The following is a 14253-nucleotide window of genomic DNA, read 5'->3' as shown; positions in this document are numbered from 1 at the left end:
TATTTTTTTAGCGTTTATATATTAATGGGACCAGGGGGGAAGTGTGGGTGTGGGTGAGGGAAGTGTGGGGAACTTTTTATTTTCATTTTTTTCCATCTGGCGTGCGGGCAGCCTCCCGTGGGGGAATTCGGTTGGCCTCCTGAGCTCCCACATCGTTAGCGCTCGAGGGTGAGTGTGCAATGACACCTTTAGCGCTGCTCTCTCACCTTTGGGCGGTAAAACTGAACTTTGCAGTTTGAGACAGCACCTACCGCCCGGCGGTAAATTCAGCGCTCGGCCCGTGTCACCGCCTCAAACACGGCGGGACCAGATTTCGAGCCCTCAGTGTTGGCAGACCACTTGACAACAGGGGACTTGGCCCTGTACCATTTTTATCTGACATCGACACATGAACATATGCAACAGGGGTCACTGGGTAGGAATCAGGAGCGGGAATCCAGGCCAATTTCTGAATTCCTCGGAAGGGGCTGAGGTCTGTAGTTGCTGCCCAGCATGAAGTCAGTTAATTCAGAAAAGAGGGGTTGAACTTAAGACCCTCCTGGTCTGTAAAACTCTGCCTCTCATCGCAGAAAACCAATGTTTAATGTTTGCAGTTAGCTCAAATGTTTTTCAAGAGGGGCCAGAAACAAGGCCAGTCCTCCCCACACCCTATGCCACCTCCAGCACCTTCCCAGTGTGCGGCTACAGTAAGGCTTTAATGGATGATCTCATTTCAAACCAGCGTACATTTGAACACCATTTTTTTTGGTACATTTTATCTTTTTATATTGTAATGATTTTGACAGGCATTTTTGCTTTTTCCTTATTTCTTCTATTTGACTTAAATAGTGTGGAAGTGGTTTCATCTCAGTAGTAACAGATGCTGCTGCTGCCCAGATCTATTTGGATATATGCATCAACTGAAAGTTAATCCAGCATTTAAAAGAGCTGGATGAGTAAGTTCAGCATTGATAGTGGAATCATTAATATTGTTCTACCACTGAGAATCTGGAAAATAAAATTCTATATTTTCAAATGAATAATTGCAAGCTTAGTTTTGCTCTTGCTGGTTTGTCAGGGCAACAATTTTAAACCACCTCGAATCCCACCCATTATACCGTGCTCACTGTCCTGTCCACTGATCCACATGATGTTGAACAGAAGCAGGGCCTTCTACACTTGGATGTCAGTTCCATAATCCTTTAAATCTAGAAAGCCCACAAGGAATGAACATACCTTACAGTCTTAACTTGTTAATCCAGATGGCACCATGCATGTTTCTTCGATAAACAAGGATGTGGGACGAGCAAATTCAAACTGGCCACTGAAACTTAAATACTCAAACTTAAACATGAATGACCTGTTGTTTAACACTTTAATGAATATTAAAGCACTTCAACAATTAAAACTCTACAGTAATTTTAAACAATTTAACTTTACAATAACACATTTTAATTTAATACTAATATAATTTAACTGTAACTGCAGTAATTTTAACTGCTATTGACAGTCTTCTTGCTTGAGTTACGGGTTATAGAATCAAAGAATCATCGTAGGAATTTACAGCACGGAATGGCGGCCATTTCCGCCCATTGTGTCCGTACCGACCGTGAAAGAACTATCCAGCCTAATCCCACTTTCCAGCTCTTGGTCCGTAGCCCTGTAGGTTACAGCACTGTAAGTGCATATCCAAGTACTTTCTAAATGTGGTGAGGGTTTCTGCCTCTACCACCCTTTCAGGCCGTGAGTTCCAGACTCCCACAACCCTCTGGGTGAAGAAATTTCCCCTCAAATCCCCTCTATACCGCCCCACCATTTACTTTAAATCTATGCCCCCATGTTTTCTTTCTCTCTCAGTTCTGCATAACTTAGCGGAATTTTTGCTGAAGTCTGTTGCTGGAGCTTTTATTCTAGATGAAGGTATGTTCTGAGTTTTGCGCTGTGATCTTCCACACATTTAGCACAGCCCGGTTGACATTGGCTGCAGACATCATCATCATCTTCATCATCATAGGCAGTCCCTCGAAATCGAGGAAGACTTGCTTCCACTCTAAAAGTGAGTTCTCAGGTGACTGAACAGTCCAATACGGGAATTACAGTCTCTGTCACAGGTGGGGCAAACAGTGGTTGAGGGAAAGGGTGGGTGGGGAGTCTGGTTTGCCGCACGCTCCTTCCGCTGCCTGCGCTTGGTTTCTGCATGCTCTCGGCGACGAGACTCGAGGTGCTCAGCGCCCTCCCGGATGCTCTTCCTCCACTTAGGGCGGTCTTTGTCCAGGGACTCCCAGGTGTCGGTGGGGATGTTGCACTTTATCAGGGAGGCTTTGCAGGCGTCCTTGTAACGTTTCCTCTGCCCACCTTTGGCTCGTTTGCCGTGAAGGAGTTCCGAGTAGAGTGCTTGCTTTGGGAGTCTCGTGTCTGGCATGCGGACAATATGGCCCTGCCCAGCGGAGCTGGTCGAGTGTGGTCAGTGCTTCGATGCTGGGGATGTTGGCCTGGTCGAGGACACTAGCGTTGGTGTGTCTGTCCTCCCAGGGGATTTGTAGGATCTTGCAGACGTAACCGGCAGTTCACAGGTATTGTCATTGCGGTCTCTGTGAACGGTAACTGTGCCAGTGCTTGAGGGGGTGTAGGCTCGACATAATATCACAATCTGGTTGCCCCGGTGACAGCTGCTCACAGGAGACACATCACAGTTGATAAAAAAAATCTCAGAGCTTTCAAAGCAGTGAATTAACTCGACTTGATTGCCCAGAAAAAAAAATGAACAATGACCCCCCCTCACAAAGAATGAGTACATTATTGCACCAACAATCAAGTTAATTCCACCCCCTCCCCCCAAAAAATGAAGCAATAAAGCTCCTTTACACAATTGCATCCGTTCAAGTCGTTACTTTAATTTTAAAGCAAGTTCATCTTTTTGATCCTGACATCTCTGTTTGCCAGGCAGCTGCTGGGGCGACCTCAAGAGAGAGAGAAAGGATTCACTTGGAACCGTCGGGTGGCTGACAAGAAAAATTGGTTCCATTTGTGGTGGTGTAATATGTGTGTTCCCTGGTGGTCCAGTGGGTTTGATGCATCAGAGCTCTTTGGTAGTCTGGGTAGGCTTTCCTTCACGCATTAGCCAACATTTTTAATGGAATCTACAGGAAGATCATCCCCAAAAATGTTTCAAATTCTTTTTTTTGGTACAGTGACCCACAGAACCCTTCAATTCAGTGCTTTGCGCTCACCTCACACGATTACTACCACCCTCAGGCTCTGTATCACTGAGATAATTCCCCAGTGTTGCAGCAGTACCTTTGCACCATTTGCATGAAATCCATCTGAAAATCTGTCTTGTGTGACTTGTGTTCTGCAGACATGGCAGAACACAGAGATTAAAAATTCAGCCCACAGTTTGTTGGCGACAAACTTTGTTGGTACAGTGATATGTAGGGCGTAGCATTAGTCATTGTTAAATACCAAAGACTGCACAATGTATTGACAGATTCCTCAATCGGGATAAGCTATGCATTAAAAACATTTATTAATTGTTTTCTTAGAGCATTGAAGACCCAGGCCTGACCTGATATAATTTAGGAATGTTTCCTTGAGAAAAAACAAGATTAATAGAAAGAAAGACTTGAATTTATATAGCGCCTTTCACGACCACGGACATCTCAAAGCGCTTTACAGCCAATGTACTTTTGGAGTGTAGTCACTGTTGTAATGTGATAGACCATTAGGCCCCTCGAGCCTGCTCTGACATTCAGTCAGATCATGGCTGATTCAATCCTGGCTTCAACTCCACTTCCCTGCCCGCTCCCCATCACCCTTGACACCCTTGGCTCAAAAATCTGTCTATCTCCACCTTAAATATATTCAACGACCCAGCGTCCTTGGATCTCTGGGCAGAGAATTCTAAAGATTCATGACCCTCTAACAGAAGAAATTCCTCCTCATTCCTGTTTTAAATGGACGGCCCCTTATTCTGAGATTCTGCCCCCGAGTTCTAGATTCCCCCACGAGGGGAAACATCCTCTCTGCATCTACCCTGTCAATGGAAATGTTCAGACACTTGCCACTGGCCATGATTCCATGTCACTTTTATATGTTGCATTCAGCCCAAAAAAACAAGCACCCTCACTTTTTGTTAATTTTGTTCGCCTGACTATTTCAGTCCCATCGGGACTGTCTCATACATGAATTCCCTCTGCTTCTTTGCCAGTAATATTGGTTTGTCCATAGCAGACTAAAACTTGCATTGCCAGGTAATACAATTAGTAACACAAATGTTGTCTGTCATTTTCATTATCATTGATTTGTCTGCATGATCTTTGTCATTTGGAAAGACTGAATTTAGATTGCTGGTGTACCTATTAAAAACACATTGAGCCATACTGAATGTTAAATGGGAAACCAGTGCTTTTTCCACCGACATGTTTGCTTGAAGCAAGGTCACATGCTGTCAATCCCTCGCAAGAAATTTCTATCGTCGCTGTTCTTTGCGGCCGCTCTGTTCGTATCAACTAGAATCAAGGCACAGTAAATGACAAGTCTGTCACGTGGTCCCGATATTTATGGGGAGGAAGTGGGGGAGTACGTTAGCAGCAGGAAAGACAAGTAATCCCAGGAACGTGGAGGTCCTGCCCAATTTAATGACAGGACTTTATTATCATTTTTTTTTTCACTCTGTTTCCTGCCCAACAGCCGGCCAGATTGACAGGCTGCCAGGGGGCAAAGCCAGCATCAGATGGTCGCAGCCGTGGAGTGTCGGAGATAGTCCCGGGCAACGGAGGAGGCAGGCGCCAATCTTGAGGGGGATTGGAGGGAGAGATCGTGGGGCTGGCAGGAGAAGGGTCAGACCGGCAATCGTGAGGGGGAATGTAGCGAGAATAAAAACAGAAAATGCTGGAAATTTCAGCAGGTCAGGCAGCATCTGTGGAGAGACAAGCAGTGAAATAAAAAGCTTTCTCTCCACAGATGCAGCCTGACCCGCTGAGATTTCCAGCATTTTCTGGTGTTATTCTAGATTCCAGCATCCGCAGTATTTTGCTTTTGTAACAATGCAGAGCGAGATCGTGGGGCGGGAGGAGGGGGTCGGACCAGCAATTGGGAGGGACAATGGGAGGGGGAGATCACGGGGAGGAAGGCTGGGGGTTGCTGGTTTGAAGGAGGTGTTGTGGGCAGCAGAATGGCGGGGCTGGGCGGGGAACACTCGCGCTCCTCCTGGCTCTCAAACATTGTAATAAAAAGCATTTACCATTAGCTGCCGGGTTTCCCCACCTCTGGGTAACCCAGCCAGCCAGTGTTAAATTTAAATTAGGCTCCCGACTGCACTGTGGGAGGCGGATTTAAATATTATAATGAGACGTGCCACACAATCTGCCGCAGTAAAAATGGCGGCAGCCGTGTTCATGGCGGGTTGGGGCCACGTTATCCATTTTAACATTTCTATCCTCATCCTCTCTGACCCTCTCCCAGCCGTCATGATGGGGTTAAAATCCTCCCCTCTCCCCCACCACCCCCCTGCATTAAATATGTTTCATTCTTTCAGGTAGACATGTATTTATCATAAAATGAAAAGAATAGAAAGAATTGTATCGTATAGGACTTTATTGTGTCTCTCAGAAATATCTCAAAAACACTGCAGTGATTGTTGATAAATGGACAAAGGGGGCAGCCATTTTGTGCACAGCAACATACGGACAATGACGGACAGGTAAAGACCACCTGGTACATCGAGCCTGTCCCCCACAATTGCGATCCCTTGTGTATCACAACATGTACACCCCACGTTCCCACCCCACCCCAAACCATGCGATCTCCTGGGAGAGGCAAAAAAAAAACGGATTTAAAACCGAGGCCAATTTGGCAAAATAAAATCTGTGAAATTCCTCTCCAACCCATCGAGGCGATCCCACACGTGAAATGAATGGCCAGTTAGTCTGCTTTTGGTGATGTTAGTGAGCGAGGAATTTTAGCGAGGATACCAGGAAAATGCCCTGCTCTGTTTTGAATAGTAAATGGGACCTTTCATGTCCTCCTGAACACAGTGTAATGAATTGGGTTTTGCCTGGATTACCAGAGCTGAATTTTTTAACTCATAATATTTCTGTAATGCTAGATTTAGTGTTTGTGTCAACAATAAGCCTGCAGCATGGAAATCTATTCAAGAACAGTGACTTGAAATGTTGTAGAAACATAGAAATTTACAGCGCAGAAGGAGGCCATTTCGGCCCATCGTGTCCACGCCGGCCGACAAAGAGCCGCACGGCCCTCGGTCAGCAGGCCTAAAGGTTACATATAAACCTATGAACAATGAACAATGACGGAAAGGTAAAGAGCACCCAGCCCAACCAGTCCACCCCACACAACTGCGACACCCCTTATACTGAAACATTCTGCACTCCACCCCAACCGGAGTCATGTGATCTCCTGGGAGAGGTAAAAAACAGAAAAAACCCAGGCCAATTGGGGGAAAAAATCTGGGAAAATTCCTCTCCGACCCATCCAGGCGATCGACACTAGTCCAGCAGATCACCCTGGACTGTTACAATTATGGACCAATTCAACCGGAGGATTGTTTTAAGTGCAATGTCAGACGTTCCATACCCTTGTGAGAAGGTCACTCCTGGAGACAGCCAAGAGTCCAGGATTCATTCTCTGCCATCGGCAGAGTGGGGGGGCTTTGCTTGGCCAGCTGTGTCAGAGCCTCCTGCTGTTGCATCAAAGAGTAGGGGGTCCGAAATCCCCCCTTTCTGTAAGAGCCGTGACCACGGGTCGATAATGGGTCGATGATAACTCACCCTGAGTCGGCGCGGAGTCACCGACATTTCATAAGTTGCCCTCCGTGTTTTTCCCAGCAGCGCTCGTCACCATCCCGACGGGCACGCAGCGACCCCACCCCCACCGACCAGTGCCGACCCCGTTCCAACCCGCGTGGGAAATTGCCCCGCGGGAGAGGATCAACAGCCGCTCGGTGCCCCCGACAGCTTTCCCCGGCGGGAGGCTTCTTATGGCTGGGCGGCGCGTCTGCCCTTAAAGGGGAGGGTGCATTGCCATGGCAGCCATTTTATTTGAATTGTCGGGCAACTCCGAGGTTGGCCCAACAATGGCGGCTACGGGTTCGGCCGGGCCACCAACAGGCAGCCCCACACCCCCTCTTGGGTACCGGGTCGCTGGCCCGGCCGAAACCCTCCCTGGCGGCCAGTGGGTGCCACTAACGCGGCTGCAGAGCTCGCAGCGGCCCGCCCCTTTAACTGAAGGGCGGGGAGGGATGTTGTGACGTGTCAGCGTGGCGCTGATGACTCTGAGTGACGTCCGCTCCGCTCCCAGCGCACTTCCGACCCACAGCCGCCCCAATACACTGCCCCGACTGGGGAAGAAATGTTAAAGACCTGAATATCGGTCGATTGGGGCGGGAAAAAAATAAATAAAATGGTAGGTGAGCCACTTTAAAGGCGGGGGGGGGCAATTTCGGCCCCGAGCTTGTTAACTTTGGGGTTGAGAGCTTAGTGGTTCGAGCCACACCCCTTACAACCATCTCACCGACTTAAGGCAGGTCCTGCTCTCAATCACTGAGACACTCGGTGATCTGTGATCTCACTGTGTCCTAAAATTCTGAACCAGCCAAACCTTTGTGAGATTAAGCCAACAAAAGTATCCCTGTGTTTATAGCGTTGCTAAGTTTCAGATTTCTTATTATGCCCAACAGAAAATTGATTGTTTGCACTGTGAAAACTGTTCATTGTTTATTCATGTATTTTATATAAATAAACCATTTGATGGTTTGAAGCCTCCGTCGATAAGATGTTATTTCAGTCCATCTTCCATAAAGAGATGCATTTCAGGCGCTGTGATGCAGAGCAAGGGTTGTCTGTTATGATTTCTGGGACGTGCGATTGTTTATTGAGATAGTGAGCAGAAAAGAGCAGCACTCTGGGTTGTGTGGGCCACGAAATGTGCTTCCAGGGACGATTGGTATCGCTGGAATCCAGCAAATCTCTCGCGCAAAAACACAACAGCTATGACACCTAGGAACATGCAAATAGAGCCTCAGTTTAATGTTATTGAATAAAGCTTCCCAAGTATGGTTCATAACCAGGTACATCCAATGCTATATTAGCGATACTCAAGCATCCCACGTAGCTGGTTAAAGCAGGCATTAGAATATAAGAACGGAGCAGGAGTCGGCCATTCGGCCCCTCGAGCCTGCTCCGACATTCAATGAGGTCATGGCTGATCATCGACCTCAACTCCACTTTCCCTCGATTTCCCTAGACACCAAAAATATGTCGATCTCAACCTTGAATATATTCAGAAACTCAACATCCACAGCCCTGTGGGGCAGAGAATTCCAAAGATTCACCACCCTCTGAGTGAAGAAATTCCTCCTCATCTCTGTCCCAAATGGCCTTCCCCTTATCCTGAGACTGTGACCCCTGGTTCTAGACTCTCCAGCTCGGGGGAAACGTCCTCCCTGCATCTACCCTGTCGATCCCCCTCAGAATTTTGTATATGTTAACGAGGGGACTAAAGCCTGTTTAAGCAACTTTCTTGGAAATCTGTCAACACTGAGTGGAGCGGGCTCGGGGGGAGGGGGCTCGGGGGCGGGTAGCGGGCTCTGGGGTGGGGGAGCGATCTTGGGGGAATGTTGCTCGGGGGGAAGGGGGCTCGGGGGGGGAGGAGAGGGGAAAGGGGAGGGGGCTCGGGGGGGAAAGGGAAGGGGCTCAGAGGCAGGGGAGCGAGGGGAGCAGACTCGGGAGGTGGGGCGGGGGCTCGGAGGGGGGGGGAGAGGGCTCGGGGGGGGTAGCAGGGGTGGGGGGGAGCGGGCTCGGTGGGAGGAGGAGGGGGCTCGGGGAGCGGGCTCATGGGGGGAGGGGCTTGGGGGGGGGGGTGTGCTCCAGTGGGGGAGATGTGCAGGATCGGTGGGGGGGGGAGCGGGCTCTGGGGGCTCAGGGGGGGTGTAGGCTCGTGGTGAGCATGCTTGCTGCGGGACGGGGCATGGGGAGAGCGTGCTCCGGGGGCTCGGGGGGGGGGTGGCTTTCGGGGGGAAGCAGGCTCGGGGGGGAGGGGGTGTTGGCTCAGGGGGAACGGGTTCGGGGGGGCGTGGGGAGCGTCGTGCTCGGGGATGCCCACTGCCCTCCATTTTATGGTCCGCTGGTGTCGGTGAGGTAACGAGCACAAATTGTGCTCAGGAGTCCGGCGAGCTGCTTCTGGACTTGATTCACATCTGCAACTCGCCGAGAATGTTATTGCAACATATACACCAGATTGATTTTGAACGATGAGGCTCGCGTCACAATTCCAGTCGAGCCTCAGGCCACCGGCTTGTGGTGCACGCCTCACACTTGCCAAGCACTCTTTGCCCAAAAACGTGCGGAAACCAATTTCTCCCCCAGTATCCTGCTCACTGCAGTAATGTATGATAGAATAAAGAGAATATCAGAATATCTGTATTTGTCAGTAAAATTGAAATGATGTTGACATATTGCAAAGTACCTGAGGGTTGGCCATTAAGGTGTTTTATCAGCTGGCATGTACATGATTGAGGGCAAATCTGCCAGATTTTATTGCAACTGTAGATTAAAATACCCATGATATATCACTTCCGATTGTCTAAATTCTGCTTCAGATGTTGGATTCTCCTGACTGTATCAGTGCTCTGAGTCCAAAGATCGGATTATCAGAAATTGATAGTTTGAGGCTTTGACCATCCAAAGCAAAATGACATATGTTCAGCTGCCGCAATGTTTGATACTGGAGGTAAGCTTGCCTGAACCACGCAAACACTAACCTCTGACAACCAGCACTTTGCATAAGGTTATATTTACAAGGGTTTGTTTTTCATTTCTTTTTCGGAATTTTACTCAGGTTTACAAGTTATTAGGATTGTACATTTTGTTTGACCAACATTCACAGAAATGTACAGGGCTATAATGATTCTGATGGCATGTAAGATCATAAGAACATAAGAATTAGGAGCAGGAGTCGGCCATTCGGCCCCTCGAGCCTGCTCCGCCATTCGATAAAATCATGGCTGATCTTCGACCTCAACTTTCCTGCACTGTCCCCATATCCCTTGATTCCCTTAATGTTCAAAAATCTATCGATCTCTGTCTTGAATATACTCTGAATAAATCTGAACCTCCACAGCGCTCTGGGGCAGAGAATTCCAAAGATTCACCACCCTCTGAGTGAAGAAGTTTCTCCTCATCTCAGTCCTAAATGGCCGACCCCTTATTCTGAGACTGTGACCCCTGGTTCTAGACTCACCAGCCCGGGGGAAACATCCCCCTGCATCTACCCTGTCAAGCCCTGTAAGAATGTTGTATATTTCAATGAGATCACCTCTCATTCTTCTAAACTCGAGAGAATACAGGCCTAGTCTACTCAATCTCTTCTCATAGGACAATCCCCCCATCCCAGGAATCAGTCTGGTGAACCTTCGTTGCACTCCCTCTGTGGTAGTTATATCCTTCCTTGGGTAAGGAGATCAAAACTGTACACAATACTCCCGGTGTGGTCTCACCAGGTCCTTATATAATTGCAGTCAGACATCTTTACTCTTATACTTAAATCCTCTTGTAATAAAGGCTAACAGACCATTTGCTTTAATCACTTGCTGTACCTGCATGTTAACTTTCAGTGATTGGTGTACAAGGACACCCAGGTCCCTCTGAATACCAACATTTCACAATCTCTCACTGTTTAAAAAATACTCTGCTTTTCTATTTTTCTGACCGAGGTGGATAACTTCACATTTCTCCACTTTATATTCCATTTGCCATGTTCTTACCCACTCACATAGCCTGTCTGTATCCCCTATCTCTGCTGTACCTGTTGATAGAGGATATTTTGTGGACACGGGTGTGTCTACAAGACACATGAATTGCAGTACCTATACTTGGAATGGAAAGTTAACACAAGGCCTCTGATCCAGACCTTACTCCAGCATTGCAGCTTTAATGTCAAATTTCTCTGCAACGATCTCGGGGTAGAAATTCAACCCGCCGGAAACGGGTTGCACCGACCGTATTTCCTGTGTTTTCACTGCCGCGATGGCCTCTTGCGTGAAATTCAGCTCTCTGTCTTTTTTTTTTCGAGTGGAGCGGAAATTGGTCATAATGGGAGCAGAAGTGGGGCAGGGAGCAGAAGCTCGGTCATAGAGGGGTGGGGGCAGGTGTCACCACGTCTCTCCCCTTCACTTAAAGGGGAGGGCCACTGCGAGCTCTGCGATTCTTTTAAGTTAGGTCCACTGGGCACCCAAGACCGGGTGTGGGGCTGCCTGTTGGCCAAACCCGGGGGCATAATTGTCGGGACCGACCTGGCAGTCGGCTGACAAAAAAAAGTAAGATGGCTACCGCGACAATGCGCCCTCCCCTTTAATGGCGGCCGCACCGCCATTTTCCACACGCTGCAAACACATTGTACCGACAGAAAAACTTGTCGGGGGCAGCGAGCGGTGACCACAAGATTTTTCCTGGTGAGTTTTGCTTGCGGGGTGGGAGATGGGCGGTGCGCGGTTTGATGACGCACTCAGGAGGGTTCGGCCGCAGCGTGGGACGTGGGTACTGCCGGAAAAACCACCGGGGAGAATATTCGACACTGCCGGGTGGCCAACACTTTCCGGGGTAACGGGCCTTATCGGGAAGCTGAAGTTTGGCCCCTCAAACTCCGTTGAAGGAAAGAGAAGCTGAATGAAAGTGGTTAGACTTGTTCATTGCCTTACTCTGTTGTTATCAGTGCAGCTGACTCATTTAATTATATTTGTATTGACTAATGTGAAACCTTTTCTTCAGTTGCCCTGATTTAATTGGTATGTCAATATTGGTGTAATTTAATCAGAGTATTGAATTTGGAGTTATTCATTATGATGGATAATTATACATAACTGATTCTTTTGGCAGGGGATGAAGTTTTATGCTGGTGACTAATCTTTTCAGCTGATGCTATTGCCAGGACTGGTTTATCTTTTCATTAGATAAGAACATAAGAAATAGGAGCAGGAGTAGGCCATACGGCCCCTCGAGCCTGCTCCACCATTTAATACCATAATGGCTGATCCGATCATGGGCTCAGCTCCATTTCCTTGCCCGCCCCCTTATTCCCTTATCGGTTAAGAAACTGTCTATTTCTGTCTTAAATGTATTCAATGTCCCAGCTCCCACAGCTCTCTGAAGCAGCGAATTCCACAGATTTACAAACCTCTGAGAGAAGAAATTCCTCCTCATCTCTGTTTTAAATGGGCGACCCCTTATTCTCAGATTGTGCCCTCCAGTTCTAGTCTCCCCCATCGGGGAAAACATCTCCTGTAACTTACTGTATTTGACCATGACTTGCTTCCAGTTCAACGGTTGACATCTTTTCTTTTGCGTCACGTTGCCTGGAGTTTAGAAACCGGCCTGGATAGTCTGAGTGAGGGAAACGGTGTGGTGGGCCCTGAGCTCTGTACATTTAGACCGTTACACACAGTATCATTTTACCTGAACTGATGAAGCAATTCATCATCTTCTCTTTCTTATTTGCTTCGGTAGGACTGCCTGACAAGAAAAATAGACATGATTTCGCTCTGGATGATGTTGATACAACCACTCGGGCAGAAGATGGCAGCTATTCAAGTAAACCTGGTGGTGGAGCCGTGGTCTCAAGTGGAAATGTAATGGTTACTCTGATAAATTTAGTGGTTTTGCTTCTTTTTTGGTAAATTCACATCTTTCCATTTTTGCCTTACACCTTTTAGTTGAATACTGGATAAACAGCAGTGACGCAAGGAATATTTAACACTTTAATGGCAATGATGTACTTATGCTTTAAAAATGCTTTTTGTTTTGATTATTTTAGTTTATTCAGAGCGTGCTGCAAATGAAGATATGTTAGTTCGAATTATTTTTATCACAGTGCTTTACAATATTCAGTTTTACAGAACTTTTTTCCATCATTCTTGTTGTGGTGCATAGAAAACATGAGACACACTAAGACATAATGTGCAAGTTTTTCATTTTTCATCTTCACTCTCGTCATCCGGATTGACCAGGAACAATTTGGCTCGAAGTACCACATATTGACTCTGGATGTATGGTTAATCTAGTTTTCAGTCCTCAGGGTCTTTCCATACCTTTATCTCTCTTTGCTCATGCCCACATCCCCAGTCTTTTCTTCTCGTTTCTTTTGCTCACTTGGTGCTCTTCTCCGTTGTCTTTTTTTTTTTTGCACCTCCAGCATTTGAATTGTGCATTAGCAGCAGCTGATTTGTGCCTCTGCTGCTCGAAGTCCTTGGCCCCAGATTAGCTTTATTGTTCTGTGTAAGGCAGAGCCCCTCCCCTCCCACCCACCCAGATACTCCAGCCACTCACATCCAACTGGATATGGGGCAGACTGTGTCGCTTGGGAAGCTAATCCAATGCGAGTATCAAATAGAGAGCAGAAGTTTGCGAAGCAAAGGCCAGAGTTGCAAGAAACCATGGGGGCTGCAATTGCACCTCGACCTGATTGGGGGCGGTAACCTTCCAGGGCCGGGATTTCCTGCTCCTGGCCCAGCGGTCCCGCCCCCGACACGAAATTGGGCCGTGTACCCCTGAAACGAAGTGGAGCGCTGTCTCCAATGCTCCACTTTGTTGGAAGGGCGCTCCCGGGGCAGCAGCGTGGCGCTGAGTCCAGGGGTGTGCTGAGCAGGCCAGTGCTACGTGCAGCATCCATATTGTGCTGATGTACTACAATGCCCCTCCCCTTCAGTTAAAGGGGAGGGCCACTGCGCATTCTGCAGCCACTTTGGTGGCCGCCACTGGGCTACCAGGGACACGATCAACCGGTCCAGCGGCCTGGCAACTAACATGGAGTGAAAAAAGGTCGTCACGGGTCGGTGAGGGGTCGTCTCGATGAGGGGTCGTCACGGTGAGGGGTCGTCTCGGTGAGGGGTCGTCACGGGGCGGTGAGGGGTTGGTGAGGGGTCGTCACGGTGAGGCGTCGGCGCAGGGCGGTGAGGGGTCGTCACGGTGAGGGGTCGGTGAGGGTCGTCACGGTGAGGGGTCGTCACGGCGAGGGGTCATCACGGCGAGGGGTCGTCACGGTGAGGGGTCGGCGCAGGGCTGTGAGGGGTCGGTGAGGGGTCGTCACGGGGCGGTGGGCAGTCGTCACGAGGCGTCGAGGGGTCGGCGCAGGGCGGTGGGGTGTTGGCGCGGGGCATCGAGGGCTCGTCGCGGGGCATCGAGGGGTCGGCGCAGGGCGGTGAGGGGTCGGTGAGGAGTCGTCGCGGGGCATCGAGGGGTCGTCGCGGGGCATCGAGGGGTCGTC

General features: G+C 48.7%; 1 protein-coding gene across 1 annotated transcript in view; it reads left to right on the top strand.

Moving 5' to 3' along the window:
- Nucleotides 1-13821, top strand: part of gpc5a (glypican 5a) — a 1129174-nt gene extending 1115353 nt beyond the window's left edge. The window contains exon 8 of the mRNA XM_070891692.1: nucleotides 12498-13821. Within this exon, the coding sequence (XP_070747793.1) occupies nucleotides 12498-12667 (170 nt within the window). The 3' untranslated portion in view covers nucleotides 12668-13821. The remainder of the gene's footprint in view (nucleotides 1-12497) is intronic.
- The last annotated feature ends 432 nt before the right edge of the window (nucleotides 13822-14253 follow it).

Source organism: Pristiophorus japonicus, chromosome 10 (assembly GCF_044704955.1).
Source record: "Pristiophorus japonicus isolate sPriJap1 chromosome 10, sPriJap1.hap1, whole genome shotgun sequence".
Lineage (NCBI taxonomy): Eukaryota > Metazoa > Chordata > Chondrichthyes > Pristiophoridae > Pristiophorus > Pristiophorus japonicus.
The sequence above is the reverse complement of the archived record's forward strand: the minus strand, read 5'-3'. Positions and strand labels throughout refer to the sequence as shown.